The sequence below is a fragment of the Oncorhynchus gorbuscha genome, linkage group LG05, assembly GCF_021184085.1.
Source record: "Oncorhynchus gorbuscha isolate QuinsamMale2020 ecotype Even-year linkage group LG05, OgorEven_v1.0, whole genome shotgun sequence".
Taxonomy (NCBI): domain Eukaryota; kingdom Metazoa; phylum Chordata; class Actinopteri; order Salmoniformes; family Salmonidae; genus Oncorhynchus; species Oncorhynchus gorbuscha.
In genome coordinates, this window is record NC_060177.1 from 28424167 (window position 1) to 28449820 (window position 25654).

The 25654-nt window shown below is 45.7% G+C and overlaps 1 protein-coding gene across 2 annotated transcripts in view; it reads left to right on the top strand.

The window, feature by feature from the left end:
• LOC124035787 (CD276 antigen-like) overlaps window positions 1-25654 on the top strand; it is a 95067-nt gene that overhangs the window by 60357 nt on the left and 9056 nt on the right. Inside the window, exons 6-8 of one of the 2 annotated variants that reach the window (XM_046349517.1) lie at window positions 2275-2328; window positions 11302-11340; window positions 11453-11458. In XM_046349517.1, the coding sequence (XP_046205473.1) occupies window positions 2275-2328; window positions 11302-11324 (77 nt within the window). In that variant the 3' untranslated portion in view covers window positions 11325-11340; window positions 11453-11458. The remainder of the gene's footprint in view (window positions 1-2274; window positions 2329-11301; window positions 11341-11452; window positions 11459-25654) is intronic. The other variant, XM_046349516.1, reaches the window with a different exon arrangement.

Here is a 25654-nt window from a genome sequence, read left to right on the forward strand (position 1 = left end):
ATGTAACTAATCACTTAAATAACCTTCTTATATTGGACCTAATCTCTGAAATCCATCTCAGAGTTTTACGGTGGCCGCTTCCCCTTGCCAGAGCAGATTTCACTCAAACTCTGTGGATGGCAGCCACCATTTTGACTTTGACATAGAGGCGTCTCTGAAATGCCTGCTTCATCCTCGTACTGTAGAAGTGTCCCTGGAGGCTGCTCTTCCCATAGTGTCAGAGGTTGTTTTTTATTTCACCTTTATTTAACCAGGTAGGCTAGTTGAGAACAAGTTCTCATTTGGAACTGCGACCTGGCCAAGATAAAGCATAGCAGTGTGAACAGACAACGACACAGAGTTACACATGGAGTAAACCATTAACAAGTCAATAACACAGTAGGGAAAAAAATGAGAGTCTATATACATTGTGTGCAAAAGGCATGAGGAGGTAGGCGAATAATTACAATTTAGCAGATTAACACTGGAGTGATAAATGGTCAGATGGTCATGTGCAGGTAGAGATACTGGTGTGCAAAAGAGCAGAAAAGTAAATAAATAAAAACAGTATGAGGATGAGGTAGGTAAATTGGGTGGGCTATTTACCGATGGACTATGTACAGCTGCAGCGATCGGTTAGCTGCTCAGATAGCAGATGTTTAAAGTTGGTGAGGGAGATAAAAGTCTCCAACTTCAGTGATTTTTGCAATTCGTTCCAGTCACAGGCAGCAGAGAACTGTAAGGAAAGGTGGCCAAATGAGGTGTTGGCTTTAGGGATGATCAGTGAGAGACACCTGCTGGAGCGCATGCTACGGGTTGGTGTTGCCATCGTGACCAGTGAACTGAGATAAGGCGGAGCTTTACCTAGCATGGACTTGTAGATGACCTGGAGCCAGTGGGTCTGGCGACGAATATGTAGCGGGGGCCAGCCGACTAGAGAATACAGGTCGCAGTGGTGGGTGGTATAAGGTGCTTTAGTAACAAAATGGATGGCACTGTGATAAACTGCATCCAGTTTGCTGAGTAGAGTATTGGAAGCTATTTTGTAGATGACATCGCCAAAGTTGTTGCATCAGGACAGGAGGTGTTGGCTGTTAACTGAGGAGAGGCGGCTCAAGGTCTCTCACAGAACATTTACTCTCCACATTCATTATTCATATTTTAGAACCAACTTTTAGAGTTAGAGTGTGACGTCATAGTGCTGAGGTAAAGGGTGAGAGAGAGAGAGAGGAGATCGGTGATTCTATTTCCCTCTGTCTTCATCTTAAAAACGAAATGCTGTAAAGGTTTCTAGTGAATGCTTGTTTAAACTAACTGTCCTTTTGGCACCAGAATTTAGAGGAGGACAGCTGCTCAAATATGTGTCCTTCTCAAATGGATTCCTGTGAAATCCTCCCAGATAATCATTCTGAGGAGGGATCCAGAAATAGGTAGGTATGCCCTGCGAAGAAAGGGGGAAAACAACTCACTTGAAAAGCTGGAGATTTGAATGAATCACTCTGAGGAATTATAACCTGTGGGCATACACATACTGTCTGAGTGTGGTGTTTTCAAAATACGAATACAAAATGGACTTGAAGGAAACGGAAATGGAATAGTGTGATGTATGAAGGACTGTGGACACTACAATAGAAGCAGCATATATATTTTAAATGAAACATACCAATCTTTTTACTGCTGCAATTGTTTTTGTTATTTTGCAAGGATTTTCTCTCTCTGTCAGTCTTGTAAATTGCAGCATACAAAAAAACTCAGAGACAATATTGTTGCTTTCACGTTTAATTTGGTCCAATGATCAGTTGAATCTGGGCATGCAGTAAGTGTCTGACACTAAATGCAGACTCTCTCTCTTAACACAATGGAGCTGAGGATGGTGTCAGGAAATTCAAATCAGCCGTCCCCTGGTTCCTCTGTTCCTGGTCTATTTTTGGAGTGTGTGTAGGTGTGTATGTGTGTGTGTGTGTCCGTGAGCACGTTTATTACTGCCTCCGTGTGCCCATCACTGTGGTTTCTGTCAGCCTGGCCCAGTTGACAGTATGTTTCCAGAGAGGAGGGTCAGTGGCCATAGCTTAATGTGATTACTGTCTTTGTGAGTGGGCCAGGCCAGGGGGGCAGCTGTGGTCCAGTGCCACATGCAGCCTCAGCCCCCGACTGAGCCGTGAAGCATGAGCTCACCGTAGGTTTAAATGAGCTGCTGCCTTATGAAATCCAGAGGAATTGTGCATTGCGTGCGTGCTGTTGCGTGCCTGTGTGTTTTCTGTGTGTTTAATGGTCTGATGGCTTCTCTCTCCACAGCCAAGGAGCTTGAAGAGGCCAAAGAGCTGAAGGAAGAGGAGCAGTCTAAGACAGGTCAGCCAAGGCACATCTGGAACAAGCATCACCACATGTTTACCCCATACACATAGAGGCTAATTACTCCTCAATGCTCCTGCATACCCCATTCTAATTCAATTATGAAATTGCAAAGAACTTACATGGAATGGATATCTGCAATGTCCAAATGCAGTACTGATGTTTGGGCGGTGAGCACGTTTTTCAGCACAATTGTGTGATACTACTTAATATTGTGTCCTGAATGAATTGAGCTCTGAGTCAAGGCCATGGTGGATACCAGGCACAGGCCTGATCGACTCTGGCTCCTGCGTTAATGTCTTTAAAGTTATTCATTTGACTCCTTCTTTCATGTGATTGAATTATTTAGCCTACCTGTGAAAGCCACAGTTAATACTATGTGATTTTAATAAGCCGAGAGGTGAAGGAAGGTCTCTGGGCAGAGTGGACAATGGCTCGTTTCCCTAATTCATGTCTCGTGAATGTTTCGAAGAGAACTCTGCAGCCCAGTGGCAGGAGCAACCCATAGTGGCCCCCATACCTACAGTACTGGCTACAAAGGAAGACCTCCAAGACCCTCCACCTCAACCCACTATTTTCACCTGACTCCTCAACAACCCCCTCACCTTTCTCTTTTCCTTGAAAGACACACCTGTGCGGGCGGTGGTGCACATGCGCACGGTGGTGGGCGTGAGCTGAAGAGGGGCTCAGCGGCTCAGTCTTCTGCCTTCTGATGTACCTCTTTAAAACACTCCAGAAAGCAGCTTTATTAGACAGTGCCTCCCTTTTCAAAGCCAGCCTGATTGGAACAATAACCCGTGATAACTAGGAGCCTGGGCTCATCCTGGGCCTTTGGAAAGGGAGGTGTTCCCCTCACCGGCATTACAGCAGCTAGCTAGCAGGGTACAAGATGCCTGGCCTGAAATCCTTGATGTGCTTGCAGCTGGAAGAGCCAACAACACCCATTCCCCCTCCTCTATTTCCAACATACACATACAGTATACACACATACTCCCCACTCCCCAACCCTCAACTCTTTTTCTGAAATGAGTTTTGTAATCTGAGCGTGATGCGCAGTTTAGAGTTCGCTGCAGTAATCCCAGAGCAGCACACTGTTTGGAGTGGGCTGCAATCTCTCTCTTTGCCCCACTAGCCCCTGTCTGTCTCTCTGCTCTGCTCTCTCTGCATCCTGGGCTCTGTGGAGTTAGCCTAGGCCCTAGAAACAGGGCACTGGCAGAGTGTGCATCGTCATGACCCAGTTCTTTCATGAGGGAAACAACATCAGAAAGAGCAATTTGAGCAGAGAGGCAGAGTGAAATGAAAGTGGTCTCCGGTTGTGAGGTGAATTAACCCTCCTACCTGGCTTGCAGAGACAAGGTGCCGTCAAGGTTGAAGACAAGCTAGTGTCATGCTCCATAATGCTGATACCATGGAGTGAGACCACGTCACCCATACTCCAAGGCAACAGCTGAAAGATGGATGACAGTCGCTTGAATTGCAGTAGAGCAGCAGGTGCAATAGCTCATCAACCTAAATATCTTGATGATTTTAATACACTGCACAGGAGACGGCTAGGGCAGCTGCCTCAGACTCAGTCACATCAGAGTTGGTATATTCCCATAGCAGTGTTTGTAAGAGCCTCCACAATTCAGTGGGATAGCTGTTTAATCTCCTCAACCATGACAACCCTGAAAAGTAAAGTTCAACGACCACGTCACGAAAGGGAAAAGGCATGACCATGTGATTTCTAGAGAAACTCTCACATCTCCATCTCTCACGTTAGGCTTACATCCCCCTCCCTTTCCTCAGGGAACCAAGATTACACATTGCACATTGTTTTGTGTCCTTTCATGAAATAGTCATATTCCCATGACCATGGGTATTAGGAGAACCACAAAGTCATGAAAAATGTCCAGCTGCAATCCTCACTGATCTACTCAGTAGTACTGATGAGGAGAAGGTGAGAGGAGTCTAGAGAGCCAGACACACCCTCTCTCCCCAGCCCCAGCCTCTCTCACCACTCTCCCCAGCCCCAGCCTCTCTCCCCAGCCTAAGTCTCTATCCCCAGCCACGCTTCTCTCCACCGACCCAGACCCAGCCTCTCCCCAGCCTAAGTCTCTATCCCCAGCCCCTGCTTCTCTCCACCGACCCAGACCCAGCCTTTCTCCCCAGTCCCAGCTTCTCTCCCCAGCCTCTCTCCCCAGCCCCAGCCTTTCTCCCCAGTCCCAGCCTCTCTCCCCAGCCCCAGCCTCTCTCCCCAGCCCCAGCCTTTCTCCCCACCCCCATCCTCTCTCCCCAGCCCCAGCCTTTCTCCCCAGACCCAGCCTCTCTCCCCAGCCCCAGCCATTCTCCCCAGTCTCAGCCTCTCTCCCCAGCCTCTCTCTCCAGCCCCAGCCTTTCTCCCCAGCCCCAGCCTCTCTCCCCAGCCTCTCTCCCCAGCCTAAGTCTCTATCCCCAGCCCCGCTTCTCTCCACCGACCCAGACCCAGCCTCTCTCCCCAGCCTAAGTCTCCATCCCCAGCCCCCGCTTCTCTCCACCGACCCAGACCCAGCCTCTCTCTCCAGCCACAGCCTCTCTCCCAAGCCTCTCACCCCATCCCCAGCCCCCGCTTCTCTCCACCGACCCAGACCCAGCCTCTCTCCCCAGCCTAAGTCTCCATCCCCAGCCCCCGCTTCTCTCCACCGACCCAGACCCAGCCTCTCTCTCCAGCCCCAGCCTCTCTCCCAAGCCTCTCACCCCATCCCCAGCCCCCGCTTCTCTCCACCGACCCAGACCCAGCCTCTCTCCCCAGCCTCTCTCCCCAGCCACAGTCAAACCCGACAGGCCTCTCTTTACACAGCCACTGCAGCCAGTGTGGTCTGTGGTGCTCCTCTTGTCATGTGCTGCCCCAGTGTGTCACATATTACTGCTTAAAGATATGTAAATACAGTCGTTATGATTCCTTCATTAGTGGATGTGGGCCACAGAAGAACTTCAGGAGAGCTAATTAACAGACGTCCCTGTGCTCTACGACTAAGTGTTCCTGTGCATAACTCGTGTGCTTCTGCTTGTGTTCCTCTCTAGTATAGTACAGTACACACCTTCCTCAAGAGGGAGTTTACTTCAACACTATCAAACTGCACCCTGAGAATGGGGTTTTGGTGTAAAAAGCCAATTGCATCAAAATGAGGACTGTAATATTCAGGCATGTTCATGTTCTGTTCTACTTCCACGCATAATTTGAGGGTGGGACCTTTCTTATAATCAAAACACTTGAGAAGACCAGCACCTGACTCTGCTAATTGTGTCCCTACAATGTTGGATAGTTCATTGGCTTTTCATATATTACCGTACTACTTGGCCAGATACTGTTAGCTAGTGTGTTGTTAGAAGGTTTCCCTCTCTCCTCTTTGAACTGTTAATGGCGTGTGCTTTGCGTACTGAGCAGGGTTTAGCCTCTTCTCAAGGGTTATCTGTTGGCCCGGGAAGAGAAGGCCAGCAGATCATTGTCACAATATGAGAGAGATAACGGAGGGATAGCTGCTCCTAAATCATGTGGAATAATGAGCGCTGTCAGACCTAATGAAAGCAGTCAGCAGCATTCTGCATTACAACAACATGGAGGGCCATTGACAGCACGTAGCACTGATCAGAATATTAGATAAAGTAATTGCAAAGAGCTTGCAGGATGTGTCTCTGGGAGAAGAGGTATAATGTACACCCAGGGGCAGGGCTCTCCATTAGCCGTGCAGGGTTTAGGGGACAGCAACAAGCATTCCCAGGATGAATTCCTGCACACAAACGTCATCTGTCCCCCCCTTCCCTGTCGTGTGACCCGAGCCCCTGCAGCCCAGTGAAGCCCCCATGGGGGGAGGCGACGTGTCGTCAATCCATCTCACTCCCCTGATCTGCCTCCCCTTAGTGTTCCAGCGCGCACCACGCGTCGGTTCCACATGAGCACTCCGCTGCAGTGGCTAATTAAATAAAGCACTGCGCCCTCTGCTTCCTGTTAGCCTGCGCAAGGTTGGTGCACACACACACAGGAGATGAGAGGAGAGAGGGAGGGACAGGGGGTTGGGGGTTAAAGAGAGAGACAACCGTTAGATTGTAATCCCGCCTCATTCGTTCATTAGGGAGAGTCATGATAAGGTTGGGTAAATACTGTAAACTAATGTGAACCTCAAATCAAAATCCAATTTTATTTGTCACATACACATGGTTAGCAGATGTTAATGCGAGTGTAGCGAAATGCTTGTGCTTCTAGTTCCGACAATGCAGTGATAACCAACAAGTAATCTAACTAACAATTCCAAAACTACTGTCTTATACACAGTGTAAGGGGATAAGGAACATGTACATAAGGATATATGAATGAGTGATGGTACAGAGCAGCATACAGTAGATGGTATCGAGTACAGTATATACATATGAGATGAGTGTGTAGACAAAGTAAACAAAGTGGCATAGTTAAAGTGGCTAGTGATACATGTGTTACATAAGGATGCAGTCGATGTTGTAGAGTACAGTATATACATATGCATATGAGATGAATAATGTAGGGTAAGTAACATTATATAAGGTAGCATTATATAAGGTAGCATTGTTTAAAGATTGGTCTGATGTTTTGGACCTATAGCCCCACAAATAGGGCTGTGGAATTCATGACATTTTGTCAGCCGGTTATTGTAATGCAAATAAATACTGGTCTCACGTTAATTTGACCGCTAATTAACATAAACACGTTTAGCTTCTCCAGGCCTCCATGCATCCAAGCTGCTGATGCGTGCTTTTGGAACATCTAAACTCAGCAAAAAAAAGAAACGTCCCTTTTTCAGGACCCTGCCTTTCAAAGATTATTCGTAAAAATCCAAATAACTTCACAGATCTTCATTGTAAAGGGTTCAAACACTGTTTCCCATGTTTATTCAATGAACCATAAACAATTAATGAACATGCACCTGTGGAAAGGTCATTAAGACACTGACAGCTTACAGACTGTAGGCAATTAAGGTCACAGTTATGAAAACATAGGACACTAAAGGGGCCTTTCTACTGACTGAAAAAAACCAAAAGAAAGATGCCCAGGGCCCCTGCTCATCTGCGTGAACGTGCCTTGGGCATGCTGCAAGGAGGCATGAGGACTGCAGATGTGGCCAGGGCAATAAATTGTACGTACTGTGAGACGTCTAATACAGCGCTACATGGTGACAGGACATACAGCTGATTGTCCTCGCAGTGGCAGACCACGTGTAACAACACCTGCACAGGATTGGTACATCATAACATCACACCTGCGGGACTGAGTTACACCAGGAACGCACAATCCCCCCATCTGTGCTCAGACTGTCCGCAATAGGCTGAGAGAGGCTGGACTGAGGGCTTGTAGGCCTGCTGTAAGGCAGGTCCTCACCAGACATCACCGGCAACAATGTTGCCTATCGGCACAAACCCACCGTCGCTGGACCAGACAGGACTGGCAAAAAGTGCTAGGGGGTGATGGTCGGCTTTGCATTTATCGTTGAAGAAATGAGCGTTACACTGGGACCTGTTGGATCGGAGGGTGAGGGCTTGGGCCATTCCCCCCTGGAAATGTCCACGTGCCTTGTTGGAAGAGTGAGATAACATCTCACAGCAAGAACTGCCAAATTTGGTGCAGTCAATGAGGAAGAGAGTCACTCGCGATACTTAATGCAGCTGGTGGCCACACCAGTTACTGACTGTTACTTTTGATTTTGACCCCCCCCCTTTGTTCAGGGACACATTATTCCATTTCTGTTAGTCACATGTCTGTGGAACTTGTTCAGTTTATGTCTCAGTTGTTGAATCTTGTTATGTTCATACAAATATTTACACACGTTAAGTTTGCTGAAAATAAACACAGTTGACAGTGAGAGGACGTTTCTTTTTTTGCTGAGTTTACATGGAAAAATGTTTATGTAATATACACCATCACAATAAATCTATTGTTTATTTTAGGCATGTCTAAAGAAACATTATGATATAAAGACATTTTATTTCAGAAGAACAGAATATGAGTTGGCCTACTGTATGTTATCCTATCTATGCCATAGGCTGTAGGCTTGTTCATTTAGCTCCAAGATATGCTTATAAGTCCTGTGCCCTTATTTTATATGATTTTATAATAAGAATAATATAATTTAACTTTGCTGAATGAAATAGAAAGGATATTTTTCCCATTCAGGAGCGAGTGCGCATATGAAGTGGCTCTGTTGGGCGTAAAAGTGATTGGAAACAGGTCAGATACACTAGATTTAGAGTTATTTGGCAACTTTAGTTGTGAATGATACGAACCTTAGAATGTCCTAGAAATGAAAACAAATGTGGGCTGCATGATGTGACTGACTATAGGCTATTGATATTTGTGAAAGTAGCAAAAGAAATCTTGCGCTATGTTCCTTTCCTTAGGCTTCACATGCTGTTCACTATTCTCAATTTAATCGTGTGTTTACTAATATGTAACATTTGATTGGATTTAGAAAGGCCCATTAATAATTGGGTAGGAACAGGGACATAGAGGAAAGACAGGCCATCCATATGCACTCGAATAGAGAATGGAGGTCGCTTTCCTGCTGGTTCGGTTTTTAGGCTACTCTGGTTATTTAACTCCATGCATCAACCACTGTTTGAGGAGCATGCAGCCTCTCGCTGTGCGACATGTGATATTCCACCCAAACTCTGTATGCCATGGGCTCTCCAACCCTGTTACTACAGCTACCCAGTACTCTGTATGCCATGGGCTCTCCAACCCTGTTACGACAGCTACCCAGTACTCTGAATGCCATGGGCTCTTCAACCCTGTTACTACAGCTACCCAGTACTCTGAATGCCATGGGCTCTTCAACCCTGTTACTACAGCTACCCAGTACTCTGTATGCCATGGGCTCTCCAACCCTGTTACTACAGCTACCCAGTACTCTGAATGCCATGTGCTCTCCAACCCTGTTACGACAGCTACCCAGTAGTCTGAATGCCATGGGCTCTTCAACCCTGTTACTACAGCTACCCAGTACTCTGAATGCCAAACCCTGTTACTACAGCTACCCAGTATTCTGTATGCCATGGGCTCTTCAACCCTGTTACTACAGCTACCCAGTACTCTGAATGCCATGTGCTCTCCAACCCTGTTACGACAGCTACCCAGTACTCTGAATGCCATGGGCTCTTCAACCCTGTTACTACAGCTACCCAGTACTCTGAATGCCATGGGCTCTCCAACCCTGTTACTACAGCTACCCAGTACTCTGTATGCCATGGGCTCTCCAACCCTGTTACGACAGCTACCCAGTACTCTGAATGCCATGGGCATTCCAACACTGTTACGACAGCTACCCAGTACTCTGAATGCCATGGGCTCTCCAACCCTGTTACTACAGCTACCCAGTACTCTGTATGCCATGGGCTCTCCAACCCTGTTACTACAGCTACCCAGTACTCTGTATGCCATGGGCTCTCCAACCCTGTTACTACAGCTACGCAGTACTCTGAATGCCATGGGCTCTCCAACCCTGTTACGACAGCTACCCAGTATTCTGAATGCCATGGGCTCTCCAACCCTGTTACGACAGCTACCCAGTACTCTGAATGCCATGGGCTCTCCAACCCTGTTACTACAGCTACCCAGTACTCTGAATGCCATGGGCTCTCCAACCCTGTTACTACAGCTACCCAGTACTCTGTATGCCATGGGCTCTCCAACCCTGTTACTACAGCTACCCAGTACTCTGTATGCCATGGGCTCTCCAACCCTGTTACTACAGCTACCCAGTACTCTGTATGCCATGGGCTCTCCAACCCTGTTACTACAGCTACCCAGTACTCTGAATGCCATGGGCTCTCCAACCCTGTTACTACAGCTACCCAGTACTCTGAATGCCATGGGCTCTTCAACCCTGTTACTACAGCTACCCAGTGCTTCATTTGGGAAACCTAGTGAAATCTGATCAGGAACATCGAGAGTAACATGTTTTCACACCGAAACCTATTTCATTAAACTGTTGACAGCCCCTCTCTCTGCGTGAAAGTAATAAAAGAGAGAGGAGGAGGTGGAAATGCACGGTGGTGAGATATGCTGTAGCTAAAGGTAATGTGTCAGCCTATTAATTATGAAAATATAAAAAAGGCCCTATTTCTAGGCTATACAAAATCAAATACAAATTCACTAAAATTGAAGGCTTAGCCGCCCTGCACAATCAATTTACCAACCGCATTGCATAGGCCTATAAGTTCTCTCCTAGACTCATGGATAGAAAGTTTGGAGTGTAGAATAAGGTAAACAGTCCATCCAGTGTGCATAATAATGCAGTCCACTCTCAAAGGTGATTTCTAGAAACAACAAATCATTCTTTAAATTTCTTTTTTTTAGGGGGGTGGTGTTGGGCTCACAGGCCAATGTGTATGCATAAACTCGAATATGCATATTGGTGTTTTGAATTAATCATCACCTTACAAAGCGCTGCCCATTTAATTGTGTTAGGCTTTGAAACAACATCCACAATGACCATGTTTTTCTTTCCGTTTCAACCTGTTGTTGAACTTCTTTCTTCAAATGTATCAATCACAGTGAGGTGAGTTTTAAAAGCACACGCAGTTTGATGATGAGTTTGATGGGATTCTCTATATCATTTGCATTAATGTCAGAGTGGTTAGAGGGACAATAGAGCCCTGAGTACCAGGCCATTAGTGACCTGATGGTCTTTAGTGAGTTGGGTACTACTAATGCATGTCAAGAGTGCATAAGAGGAGATTACTGTGACTCAACGGTCACATGGCTCATGTGTGGCGGTAATACAGTCACCGGAACAGCCCTACACGCAGATTACAAAGAAGGTATGAAGGCTGGCTACATACATGTTCACATCTCATGCTACTGGGAACCACTTTCAGCTGCAAATAGCCAACAGTTCTACTGTACAATGTTGTTTTGTTCTATGATCCTAATTGTCTTACTGGCATTACGAAGCTCATATTCTCATATGTTGTTCTGTCTTTCAGCCATGACCCCCCTGAAAAGCTAAAGCCAATAGAACACAGGTAAGAATCTCATAATATGACATCATTACACATCCTTCATGTGTGTATGTGCGTGTCCGTGTGGGTGCGTTTGTGTGTGTCATGTCATGGTGTCTTTGCATTTCATTTTCAGGAGGCAGTAAGTGCTCTCGAGGCCCCGAGGTCTGCAGAGGCTGTGGGTAACTGCTTCTGTAATGAGCCTCAGGCTGCATTCATTCTGTGAAGGACAATCAGGAATTTGGGAATGTCTTGGGTCATTGGTTGCTATGACAAATGTATTTCTGGAATATTCCAGCTCCTTCCTAACCCACCTTAAAGCCCAATTAATGTTAAAGGCCCAGTGCCGTCAAACACATGATTTTCCTCAATTACAGCATGTTATGATTTGCTATTGAGATAAAAAAAAAACGGCCGCATTAGACCTTTAATCATTGGAGCGATGACTCATTAAGCTGCCAGCACCAGGTGTGTTTGTGTGTCTCTGTGGGAGACGGGAGTGACACAAGAATACAGGTTAAAAAAAGACAGGCTGGTTGTAAAGTGAGAAGCATCAACTTTCTCTCGTTCTCTCTCTCTTTCTCCCAGCCCGACAGACACGTAGGTGTTGATAATAGTCTTCGTCACCTCAACAAGTCACTCTATTTATAATCTGTTTCTTACAGTGTATTTGATCCCTTTAGTGGATTTGACTATGCCAATCTTTTGCTCACGGTATTTATTTAACATGTAAAAAAAAGAGAGAGGAATTTGACTGCATAAATCATTTAGAGGGAGGATGCTTGTCGGCTCAGCCCACCGACCTACAGTACACTACCTTCAGGGTGGAGGAGTAACTGATGATTACATGTAATCAGTTACAAGTAATCTAATTACATTTTTTTAAACTCTAAACAGTAATCAGATTACAGATACTTTTTTTTATTAAAAAATAATAATAATTCTCAATTCAGCATTGAGAAAATACGCAAGTTTAAGTTCTCTGACCACAAGTCAGAGACCACTATGAGGACACAAAAAATGCATTTGATGGTGTCACGATCGTTGAAATGACCGGACCAAGGCGCAGCGTGCATAGAGTTCCACTTGTTTATTAAAATGAAACTCACCAGCAAAAACAATAAACAGCAAACGAGACGTAACGACTGGAGTGCTCACAGGCACTACACAAAAACAAGATCCCACAAACTAAAGGTGCGGAAAAGGCTGCCTAAGTATGATCCCCAATCAGAGACAACGATAGACAGCTGCCTCTGATTGGTAACCATACCCGGCCAACAAAGAAATAGAAAAACTAGAATGCCCACCCAAATCACACACCGACCTAACCAAATAGAGAAATAAATAGGCTCTCTAAGGTCAGGGCGTGACAGAAGGATCCTGTTTGCCTTCTTGTAATGGATCTGGGGGAAGTAATCCAACAGTAACTGAAAGTAATCAGATTATACTACTGAGTTTGGGTAATCCAATATCTACTTTACTGATTACCCTTTTGGACAGGTAAATAGTAACTGTAACGGATTATATTTAGAAAGTAACCTACCAAACCCTGCCTGCCATGTAGCCATACACACTCCTCAAAAAGCAAGCCATTAAATAGCTAGCTATCTAACTATTGGAGAAATATCTCTGACGTTCAGTCTCTAGTATTCAGCTTGCTATCTGAAGAGGATGTACAGTATGGTTGCCTACCATGCAGCTGTGTAACGACACTGTCTAGAGAGACTTATGGAGTGTCTGGATGGTGTGGTGTGGTGTGTTCCCTCTCCCAGAACAGAACAGCCCAGTGCAGTATACTCTCTATCTATCTATTTATCTGTCTGTCTGCCTGTCTCTCTGTAGTGAGGGTCAGGTGGACCATGCACAGACAGCAGCAGTAATGCAGTGGCAGACTGTGAGGCCTCATCCATCACCCAGTGACTGGAGCCTGGTTTCTGTGGCCCCTGGTCTGCTGCCTGTCTTTAGAGAGGGATGGGCTGGCCCATCGGCAGGTCAAGCATTGGGAGGCTGTGTCAGGCTCCACCTCACTCCCCTGGTCCTATCCTTCCTGCCTAGGCCTGGGAGAAAGGACTGCCCGGGCCAGGAAGCCCAGGTTGGGAACCGTGTTGTGGCTCTTTTAGGAAAGCTTCACTAGCTGACAGAGGGAGGTTAAAGCCGTGAAGGCCAAGCACATTTTTGTCACCACAGCTTTTTCTGTGAAATCTATATTTTCCTCTTTCATTATGACGAGCATGTTTGATATTGCTCGTGGATATTTTTAGAGGCGTTTCAGAAGCTTTCCATCAATTTTGACCTGACTAAGATTGAACCTGTCACATTAAAGGAAGCAATGAATGCAGTGTGAAAGCTTCCTCTTTATTTTCCTACCATCCATAAAATAGCTGGATTTCATAGGGCAGGTTTAGGGGTTCAAGACATGGATCTGTTAATAAGACGATGGGATAGTTTCCCTATAATTATATTCATCACATTTGGAGAATAATCACGAGGGCCAGCTGGAGTGAAGGAGCTGACACTGCATTTCACCACCACACTTTGTCAACTCACACATATTATGTTACTATGCAAATTATACAGATGTTTCTCTTGCTGTAATAACACAAAGCAAAGTTATTTGGTGTCAAGACAGTGATAGCAATATCTTTAGTTTGTGTCTATATACAGTCACAGTATGTTTTTATTATACAGTGATTGGATCAAGCCATAAAAATATAATTTGCTGAGAGGGTCAACCATGATGATAGAGGGTGGAGGAACTCATTTCCTCTAATTACCCCAAATAAAGTAGAGGCACCAAGAGTCACTGTCTGAGTCCAAAATGGCACCTTGTTTCCTATATAATCCTATAAGCCCTGCTCAAAAGTAGTGCACTATATAGAGGATAGGGTGCCATTTGAGCCACTGTCTGTGAGGTTATCTGACATTACTACGCCCTGACCTTCACATTCAGTCCTATCACTGTCGCAGGCCAATATCCTGTAAACCATATTCTCCTGCTGAATCACCACTGATCAATTATTTTAATATTTCTGTGTCCATTTTATCGATTACCTCATTTATGCAGAGTGCAGCATATCTTATTAAATAATGTAAGTTCAGTGCATCTGATTATCTTGTTTTAGTGTCATGGGACATTTTGTTTTCATAAAACCTTTAACCTTCTTGATATATCTGTTTATACGCGATTCATGATTATTTTCTATTCTTATGTTTCATACAACAACTGCAGGCCACTGGGTATGGAATTCACTCACCTTGCGTGTCCATACTGTGTTCACATCCAGAGCTGTTGCCATGGTTAGTAATTAGCCGTAGTGAGTGCTCGCTGAAACATTGAACAATGGTGAAGCATCTCCTGTAATCCCTCACAGAGGACTGTGTGTCCTTGAGGGAAGTGTCATTCATAGTGGAGGACTCTCACCTTGTCTGCTAGTCGGCTTTTACCTGAAAGGCTAATAGACAGCCCGATTGCGTTTGTTATCGGCTATGGCATGGTGAGTACACGTTTACACTGCGTATGATGATCCACGTTAATCAGGAGGACATATTACTCCAAATGAGTCATGTAAAGAGAACCTCAGAAATCCCTTTGTACTGGGAGCTGCAGCACACATGCCCTGATATTATATCTGCCAATGGAAGGAGGATGTATTGTCAAGGCCAGACACAAAGAGAATAAAGGAAATCCTGTGTGAATGTGAGAGAGGAGGCAGAGAGACAGATATGGCCTAGTCATCCAGCAACAGCCAGTACCACAAATGAATTCCAATGAGAGAGTAGATATTAATACGTCTAATAGGACAGGCCCTATAGGTACAATTAGCTCTAGATAATGGTCCTCTCCACCCTCTTTTCTACTAGAGCTCTAAAATATTGATTTTAATTTCCCCCTGTATATCCACTTAAACTCTGGACTGTCATTCTAAGAATCTATCTCATTGTTATGTTTTACAGTGTTGGCCGAAGGGCTTATTCTGTCTCTGTCCTGTTTTAGGGAGCAGAGACGACACATCACTTTGAGGAGCCGCACTCTTCTCTTTTTTTTATAAGAATGAGGAAGAGATAACTAGGAGAAGAAATAAAGTGAGATATAAAAATGGGAAATGGTTCCTAGAGCATTTAAGGTATAGCTGCCGTTCCGTGGCTCGTCGTTGAGAGACAGAGAGACACCGAGAGCAAGAGAGCTGGTGTGAGGTGAGGAATAAGCTTCGCCTGGCGTGTCGGTGGGACCTTTGGGTGCGTCCGGGGAGAGGGCAGGCGGCGATGCAGCTCCTCAGGTCACTGTTGTGTCAGCGCCGCGGCGAGGCTCGTCTGATGTTGATGATGTCAGACAGGACACTTACGCTGGGCTAGAGCTCTCCCCGGAGGTGTTGGCTATGTGCATTATTTAGCTTATTGTCTCAGCCATTTATCAGGATAATGAGTCTGCAACCCTATAATACTGTACTGTACAGAAGCACCAGCTACTGGATGATGAGGGAAAGCCAATAAAGAGATGTTAAAAAAAACTGCATCATATTGATATTGGAGGATGTTCTAGGATGGATAGTTGTGCTGCTCAGAATATCACTGACTGCATAGTATTTTGTAGCTTTGCTTGGAGAGGTTTGGAGTGGAGTCATATGCATCAGAATAGTGCAGAGAAAAATCAAATATAAGGACCAAAGTTGCTGGCTGCACTTTTTTTTCTGTTGTTTTTTTTACCTTAATAACGATTTTCATGACAAGGAACTCGTAATATCAGTGTGCAGTGGCAGGCAGCGGGAGTGTGGGGACTGAATCACTGATCAATGACAGCTAATGAACACGGCAGGAGTTCTGCTCTGTTTGCCTCTCGACAGAGAGCCCCGCTCCTCTGAGAGATTTTTTTCTTCTATTTTGCACCCCCCAAAAAATACAGGAGGCTTCATTGAAACCAACTGCCTCTGGGCTCAATTAACTAGCATAGATTACTCATAATCCAGATGAGAGCCTTGTTATGTAATACACAACATGGAGACCACCCACCGTCCCTCCACCCTCCCTACAACCCACTGCCTTGGGGCCCCGTGACAGTGCATTGCGGTGAGTTGCGGTATGCATGCAGAGGTACATATATACATCACATATGGAGTGTCTCAGGTGATCTATGGATCCTGAAGGCTGTTTATCACTCCATCATGGTGACATGGTACTGAGTCGTGTGCAGTCAACACAACACAGAGCTCTGGTGTCACCTGGTTGTCAGCAACACTTAATATACCTGGCTCAGGGTCTTTGGTCGCTGCTGTCCTGATGCCCCTGGCCTGGCATGACTGTCCAACCCCCCTGCATTACATGGATGGAGAGACACTCCTCCAGAGCATTCATCATGTCCTCCATCACCCCACCGGGGCAGAGGGCCGGGAGCCTGATGCCTGCACTGTTGTCTCTTCTCTCATTGGCCACATGAGTTGTCCAACTGGGGTTGGGACTCTTATGGAGGCCTCCACTGGCATACAGTACACAGTAGCACACACCTTCAGACTTGTTTACACCTTTTACAAATGTCATCTCAAATATGAGCTGGTATAATTGTGTTGAAACACTGTTCTTTTAAATTGGCTAAATGAATTACATACTGCTAAATTATTGTCAGAAGAAGGAAAGGTGTGTGAACATCAAGAGAATAACAGAAGGCAGAAATGTAAATACAGAGTAGTTAGCATACCCAAATGGGAATAGGCACAAATATGCTGGATTTGCAGACGGTAAGGCTGTGTTTACACAAAATACTACACAGTCAGCCCAATCACATCAGATCTTTTCACATCAGATCTTTTTCAGAGCTGATCTGATTGGTCAAAATACCAATTAGTGAAAAAAGATCCGAATGGGGTTGCCTGTGTAAATACAGCCTAAGATGTCTTTTTAGTTGAGTCAGTGTTATAAATCTCAGGGAGAAAATACATGGCTCCAAATGGAAGGCGTCTGGGCTGAAAGATGTGTATCACTGTGTTGACAAACTGGGCTTAGTGCCTCAATGCTGTAGAACAATATTTCATAATGAGAAACTATTCTAGAACTGAGGACTAACGATTTACAAGAAATCAGGGGCTTAACATTTTTTTGCCATTTAAAGCCCTAAGTATTCCAGTTCGAGAAGGTTTCAAAAGGATCACCTTCCTCAACCTAGACACTGTGACTGTTTAAATGAATGAGCTCTCATGAATTCTGTCACTCAGCCACAGTGATGACAGTGCAATTAATGATTATTCGACCCGACACAGGCTTAAAACAACTTCCTGTCATGGAAATCATAATACAATCTCTGTCTTTCCGTTGGCGGAAATATCTGGATTGACCTGTGTTAATTAAAGATAAAATCCTTGGTGAGGGCGATAGACGTGTCTGTCAGAGAGTGTGCTGCTGTCTCTGTCTGTATCTGTGCAGTGATGTGGATGACATATTAGAGAGGGAGCAGAGTGACCAGACAGCAGTAGCCCAGCAGCTGCAGAACAGTATAGTAGCCTCAAAAATTCTAGTACTTGGTGATTTGCCACCAAGTACTAGCTGCACTGGATCCAAGGCTCACTATATACTACATTTTTAACGAAGGACCATGTTTTGAAAACCTTTTAATTACACTACAGCAATGAGAGCAGACCATTCAATTACATGGATGGAGAGAAAATGTGGAACATAAAATGGGATCACATTTAATTGTAGAGCTCCTAGTTAGTCCCCAGAACACCGACAGGTCCACTCAGCAGCCATCAGTCCACTGAGTGGGAATGGGATGATGACATGAAAGTGACCTCATTACTCCACTACAGACCAAATCAATAAACCATAACAGCCCACGGTCCCGTCTGATGTCATCACAGACGCACAGCTTGATATTCATCATACAGATGATGATTATAACACTGAGGAAGAAGGGGACGAATGGTTTGTATGCTGCTTTGCCAGGCGGCCAAGTTTCCCAGTGTAAACACAGAGCGATCTGCAACTCTTTTTCTTTTCTCCCTCTCCTCTCTCCTTCTGACTCTGAATCACTCCGCCTTTGGGGCTTACCACAGGAGTCTCTTCAAACAAGGCTTTGTACTGGAGTGGAGAATCAAGATGAATGCACTTCCACAACTCTGTGCTGCTCTAGGGGAAAGAAGCCTGATAATTAACACCAGGGGGGCTTGGAGGAAATTGGAGGGGGGAAATCACACCACATAATAAAAATATGGGGAAAGGTACATATGACATTTATTTGGCGTGTGTGTGATGTATGACGCTGCGTTGAGGTGACAGTCACTGAATCTGTGACTGTGACGTCTCAGAGGGTATGACGGAAAGGTTTTCTCCGAGTATTATTTATCATTGTCATGTCTGTAATAATTCATCATGGTGTGCTTGCCACCAGCAATGTTACAATGCATATACCACATGCATTTAGACAAATTAGACAAATTATACAAATGAAGTGTTCACTAAATGAAGTAGATAAGACCTAGGTAGAGCATCTTTATAAGGACTCTGTGTATTTCATAATGCCTTATGGGAAACCTGTCCTACCTTGTCAGGTTTAAGTTCTCTCCAAAGCTGCATATTGACTTCTGGAAACGTCTGTGTTGATGTCAGCATCCCCCACATGGAGTTGTTCTCTGATAATGACTCAGATTGTTGTCATTTACATCAATGTCTGAAAACAGCGTGCCCGTGGCTCCCTGTACAGGGTTCTCCAAATATATAAATAAGTGGTGGAAGGTTACCAAGGAAGAGAATGAAATATGGCACTTCCATTTCAATGCAAATGAGGCTGAAATGTGTGCCGTGTGGATTTACAGTGGTTCATTAGAATGAACCCGGCACTCTGCTGCTTTCAAGGAACAGTCTCCTATAGCCTGAGTAAATTAGTGTGCAATCCCCTGCACTGGCTGTAAATGAAACTGTCCTTCAGCATGCAGCGTCTCAACCTGCTAAGAAGAAGTGGGATGGGATGGTTCTGTCCTCCTGATGTCTGTCTACTGGAGCTCTTGGATAGAGCGAAGTTTGTATCGTCTGTGTTAAATTCCCAGTCTATTCAGTCAGGAGTCTGACGTGAAGATATGAGTTTTTTTTAGTGTATGTGTGTGTCGCATATACAGTTGAAGTCGGAAGTTTACATACACTTAGGTTGGAGTCATTAAAACTAATTTCTTGTTAACAAACTATAGTTTTAGCAAGTCGGTTAGGACATCTACTTTGTGCATGACACAAGTCATTTTTCCAACAATTGTTTACAGACAGATTACTTCACTTAAAATTCATTGTATCACAATTCCAGTGGGTCAGAAATTTACATACACTAAATTTACTGTGACGTTAAACAGCTTGGAAAATTCCAGAAAATGATGTCATGGCTTCAGAAGCTTCTGATAGGCTAATTGACGTCATTTGAGTCAATTGGAGGTGTACATGTGGATGTATTTCAAGGCCTACCTTCAAACTCAGTGCCTCTTGGCTTGACATCATGGGAAAATCAAAAGAAATCAGCCAAAGTCTGGTTCATCCTTGGGAGCAATTTCCAAACACCTGAAGGTACCACTTTCATCTGTACAAACAATAGTACGCAAGTATAAACACCATGGGACCACGCAACTGTCATTCAGCTCAGGGAGGAGACGCGCTCTGTCTCCTAGAGATGAACGTACTTTGGTGTGAAAAGTGCAAATCAATCCCAGAACAACAGCAAAGGACCTTGTGAAGATGCTGGAGGAAACAGGTACAAAAGTATCTATATTCACAGTAAAACAAGTCTTATATCGACATAGCCTGAAAGGCCGCTCAGCAAGAAAGAAGCCACTGCTCCAAAACCACCATAAAAGTGCCAGACTATGGTTTGCAACAGCACATGGGGACAAAGATCGTACTTTTTGGAGAAATGTCCTCTGGTCCGATGAAACAAAAATAGAACTGTTTGGCCATAATGACCATTGTTATGTTTGGAGGAAAAAGGGGAAGGCTTGCAAGCCGAAGAACACACCATCCCAACCGTGAAGCACAGGGGTGGCAGCATCATGTTGTGGGGGTGCTTTGCTGTAGGAGAGACTAGTGCGCTTCACAAAATAGATGGCATCGTGAGGGAGGACAGTTGTGTGGATATATTGAAGCGACATCTCAAGACATCAGTCAGGAAGTTAAAGCTTGGCCGCATATGGGTCTTCCAAATGGACAAAGACCCCAAGAACACTACCAAAGTTGTGGCTAAATGGCTTAAGGACAACAAAGTCAATGTATTGGAGTGGCAATCACAAAGGCCTGACCTCAATCCTATAGAAAGTTTGTGGGCAGAACTGAAAAAGCATGTGCGAGCAAGGAGGCATAGAAACCCGACTCAGTTACATCAGCTCTGTCAGGAGGAATGGGCCAACATTAACCCAACTTATTGTGGGAAGCTTGTGGAAGGCTACTCAAAATGTTTGACCCATGTTAAACAATTTAAAGACAATGCTACCAAATACTAAATGAGTGCATGTAAACTTCTGACCCAGTGGGAATGTGATGAAAGAAATAAAAGCTGAAAGATATAATTCTCTCTACTATTATTCTGACATTTCACATTCTTAAAATAAAGTAGTGATCCTAACTGACCTAAGATGGGGAATTGTTACTAGGATAAAATATCAAGAATTGTGAAAAACTGAGTTTAAATGTATCTGGCTAAGGTATATGTAAACTTCTGACTTCAACTGTACAGCCAAACAATCTCTATAGCCTTTGGTAAAGGTCTGGGGTGGTCTTTCATTTCTGAAATTCATTTCAGGACGCTGCTGTCCTGGACTTAATTGGAATGACCCCCTGTTTGAACACACACATCATGCATTTCCAAATTGGGAATATCCAAAAGTAGATTTGAATCCGATGAGAGCATGCAGGTGTGAAAATATTGTGTTGTGTTCATTTGTTTGATGGATTAGGAGGCACTGCCCTCTGAGAGGAGGCAAGGAAAGTGGGAACTGGAGTTAGTTTTCAAATGGAGGGCTGCTGTTTGATCCATATGGATATTCAGTGTCATGTTTTGTCTTATATCATCTTGTCATTTTGCTTTTCCTTCTGTTCGTTTCCCCCTGCTGGTCTTATTAGGTTCGTTCCCTTTTTCTATCCCTCTCTCTCCCCCTCCCTCTCTCTCCTCTCTCTATCGTTCCGTTCCTGCTCCCAGCTGTTCCTATTCCCCTAATCATCATTTAGTCTTCCCACACCTGTTCCCGATCCTTTCCCCTGATTAGAGTCCCTATTTATTCCTTTGTGTTCCGTTCCTGTCCCGTCGGTTCCTTGTATTGTATTCACCATGCTGTGATTGCGTTTCGCCCTGTCCTGTCGTGTTTTTGCTGTGATTGTGTATCGCCCTGTCCTGTCGTGTTTTTTTTGCCTTCATCAGATGCTGCGTGTGAGCAGGTGTCTCTGTCGACTACGGCCTGCGCCTACCCGAAGCGACCTGCAGTCTGTGGCCGCTTCTCCAGTTATTTCCCTCTACAAGTCTAGAGGATTTCTGTTATTCCCTGTTTGGACTTAAATAAACTCTGTTTCTGTTAAGTCGCTTTTGGGTCCTCTTTCACCTGCATGACAGAAGGAACCGACCAAGGAATGGACCCAGCGACTTCAGACGCTCGTTACACTGCCGTCAAGATCCAAGGAGCTATGCTCGGCAGACACGAGCAGGAATTGTCTGCTGCTCGCCATGCCGTGGAGAACCTGGCCGCTCAGGTTTCCGACCTCTCTGGACAGTTCCAGAGTCTACGTCTCGTGCCACCTGTTACTTCCTGGCCTGCCGAGTCTCCAGAACCTAGGGTTAATAACCCACCTTGCTACTCCGGGCAGCCCACTGAGTGCCGCTCCTTTCTCACGCAGTGTGAGATTGTGTTCTCTCTCCAACCCAACACATACTCTAGAGAGAGAGCTCGGGTTGCTTACGTCATTTCACTCCTTACTGGCCGGGCTCGAGAATGGGGCACAGCTATCTGGGAGGCAAGGGCTGATTGCTCTAACAAGTTCCAGAACTTTAAAGAGGAGATGATTCGGGTTTTTGACCGTTCAGTTTTTGGTAGGGAGGCTTCTAGGGCCCTGGCTTCATTATGCCAAGGTGAACGGTCCATAACGGATTATTCTATTGAGTTTCGCACTCTTGCTGCCTCTAGTGAGTGGAACGAGCCGGCGCTGCTCGCTCGTTTTCTAGAGGGACTCCACGCAGTGGTTAAGGATGAGATTCTCTCCCGGGAGGTTCCTTCAGATGTGGACTCTTTGATTGCTCTCGCCATCCGCATAGAACGACGGGTAGATCTTCGTCACCGGGCTCGTGGAAGAGAGCTCGCATCAACGGTGTTTCCCTGCTCCGCATCACAACCATCTCCCTCCTCTGGCTTTGAGACTGAGCCCATGCAGCTGGGAGGGATTCGCATCTCGACTAAGGAGAGGGAACGGAGGATCACCAACCGCCTGTGCCTCTATTGCGGAGTTGCTGGACATTTTGTTAATTCATGTCCAGTAAGAGGCCAGAGCCCATCAGTAAGCGGAGGGCTACTGGTGAGCGCTACTACTCAGGTCTCTTCATCTAGATCTTGTACTACTATGTCGGTCCATCTACGCTGGACCGGTTCGGGTGCTACATGCAGTGCCTTGATTGACTCTGGGGCTGAGGGTTGTTTCATGGACGAAGCATGGGTTCGGAAACATAACATTCCTTTCAGACCGTTAGACAAGCCTACGCCCATGTTTGCCTTAGATGGTAGTCATCTTCCCAGTATCAGATTTGAGACACTACCTTTAACCCTCACAGTATCTGGTAACCACAGTGAGACTATTTCTTTTTTGATTTTCCGTTCACCGTTTACACCTGTTGTTTTGGGTCATCCCTGGCTAGTATGTCATAATCCTTCTATTAATTGGTCTAGTAATTCTATCCTATCCTGGAACGTTTCTTGTCATGTGAAGTGTTTAATGTCTGCCATCCCTCCCGTTTCTTCTGTCCCTACTTCTCAGGAGGAACCTGGCGATTTGACAGGAGTGCCGGAGGAATATCATGATCTGCGCACGGTCTTCAGTCGGTCCCGAGCCAACTCCCTTCCTCCTCACCGGTCGTATGATTGTAGTATTGATCTCCTTCCGGGGACCACTCCTCCTCGAGGTAGACTATACTCTCTGTCGGCTCCCGAACGTAAGGCTCTCGAGGATTATTTGTCTGTGTCTCTTGACGCCGGTACCATAGTGCCTTCTTCTTCTCCGGCCGGGGCGGGGTTCTTTTTTGTTAAGAGGAAGGACGGTACTCTGCGCCTCTGCGTGGATTATCGAGGGCTGAATGACATAACGGTTAAGAATCGTTATCCGCTTCCCCTTATGTCATCAGCCTTCGAGATTCTGCAGGGAGCCAGGTGCTTTACTAAGTTGGACCTTCGTAACGCTTACCATCTCGTGCGCATCAGAGAGGGGGGACGAGTGGAAAACGGCGTTTAACACTCCGTTAGGGCATTTTGAGTACCGGGTTCTGCCGTTCGGTCTCGCCAATGCGCCAGCTGTTTTTCAGGCATTAGTTAATGATGTTCTGAGAGACATGCTGAACATTTTTGTTTTTGTCTATCTTGACGATATCCTGATTTTTTCTCCGTCACTCGAGATTCATGTTCAGCACGTTCGACGTGTTCTACAGCGCCTTTTAGAGAATTGTCTCTACGTAAAGGCTGAGAAGTGCTCTTTTCATGTCTCCTCCGTTACTTTTCTCGGTTCCGTTATTTCCGCTGAAGGCATTCAGATGGATTCCGCTAAGGTCCAAGCTGTCAGTGATTGGCCCGTTCCAAGGTCACGTGTCGAGTTGCAGCGCTTTTTAGGTTTCGCTAATTTCTATCGGCGTTTCATTCGTAATTTCGGTCAAGTTGCTGCCCCTCTCACAGCTCTTACTTCTGTCAAGACGTGTTTTAAGTGGTCCGGTTCCGCCCAGGGAGCTTTTGATCTTCTAAAAGAACGTTTTACGTCCGCTCCTATCCTCGTTACTCCTGACGTCACTAGACAATTCATTGTCGAGGTTGGCGCTTCAGAGGTAGGCGTGGGAGCCATTCTATCCCAGCGCTTCCAGTCTGACGATAAGGTTCATCCTTGCGCTTATTTTTCTCATCGCCTGTCGCCATCTGAGCGCAACTATGATGTGGGTAACCGTGAACTGCTCGCCATCCGCTTAGCCCTAGGCGAATGGCGACAGTGGTTGGAGGGGGCGACCGTTCCTTTTGTCGTTTGGACAGACCATAAGAACCTTGAGTACATCCGTTCTGCCAAACGACTTAATGCCCGTCAAGCTCGTTGGGCGTTGTTTTTCGCTCGTTTCGAGTTTGTGATTTCTTACCGTCCGGGTAGCAAGAACACCAAGCCTGATGCCTTATCCCGTCTGTTTAGTTCTTCTGTGGCTTCTACTGATCTCGAGGGGATTCTTCCTTATGGGCGTGTTGTCGGGTTGACAGTCTGGGGAATTGAAAGACAGGTTAAGCAAGCACTCACGCACACTGCGTCGCCGCGCGCTTGTCCTAGTAACCTCCTTTTCGTTCCTGTTTCCACTCGTCTGGCTGTTCTTCAGTGGGCTCACTCTGCCAAGTTAGCTGGTCATCCCGGTGTTCGAGGCACTCTTGCGTCTATTCGCCAGCGCTTTTGGTGGCCGACTCAGGAGCGTGACACGCGCCGTTTCGTGGCTGCGTGTTCAGACTGCGCGCAGAAGAAGTCTGGTAATTTTTTTTTTTCTGCTTCTGCTCCTGGTCTTGCTGGGTCTCAGTCTGTTCCCTGCCATCGCATCTCTCCTGTTCTTGTCCCTGCCCTTGCTGTGTCTCAGTCTGTCCCTAGTTCTCATTTTTTTTTTTAGAGTAGTACCCTAGTTTCCCTTTTTATCGTTTTTCGTTACGGTCCTGAGGAGAGGAGTTGGGTTCTTTCTCGGGACGTGCTGGACCGTTTGATCTATGATTTCCTCCGTTGCCGCCAGTGTTCCTCCTCGAGAGCGCCAGGAGGCGCTCGGTGAGTGGGGGTACTGTCATGTTTTGTCTTATATCATCTTGTCATTTTGCTTTTCCTTCTGTTCGTTTCCCCTGCTGGTCTTATTAGGTTCGTTCCCTTTTTCTATATCTCTCTCCCCCTCCCTCTCTCTCCTCTCTCTATCGTTCCGTTCCTGCTCCCAGCTGTTCCTATTCCCCTAATCATCATTTAGTCTTCCCACACCTGTTCCCGATCCTTTCCCCTGATTAGAGTCCCTATTTATTCCTTTGTGTTCCGTTCCTGTCCCGTCGGTTCCTTGTATTGTATTCACCATGCTGTGATTGCGTTTCGCCCTGTCCTGTCGTGTTTTTGCTGTGATTGTGTATCGCCCTGTCCTGTCGTG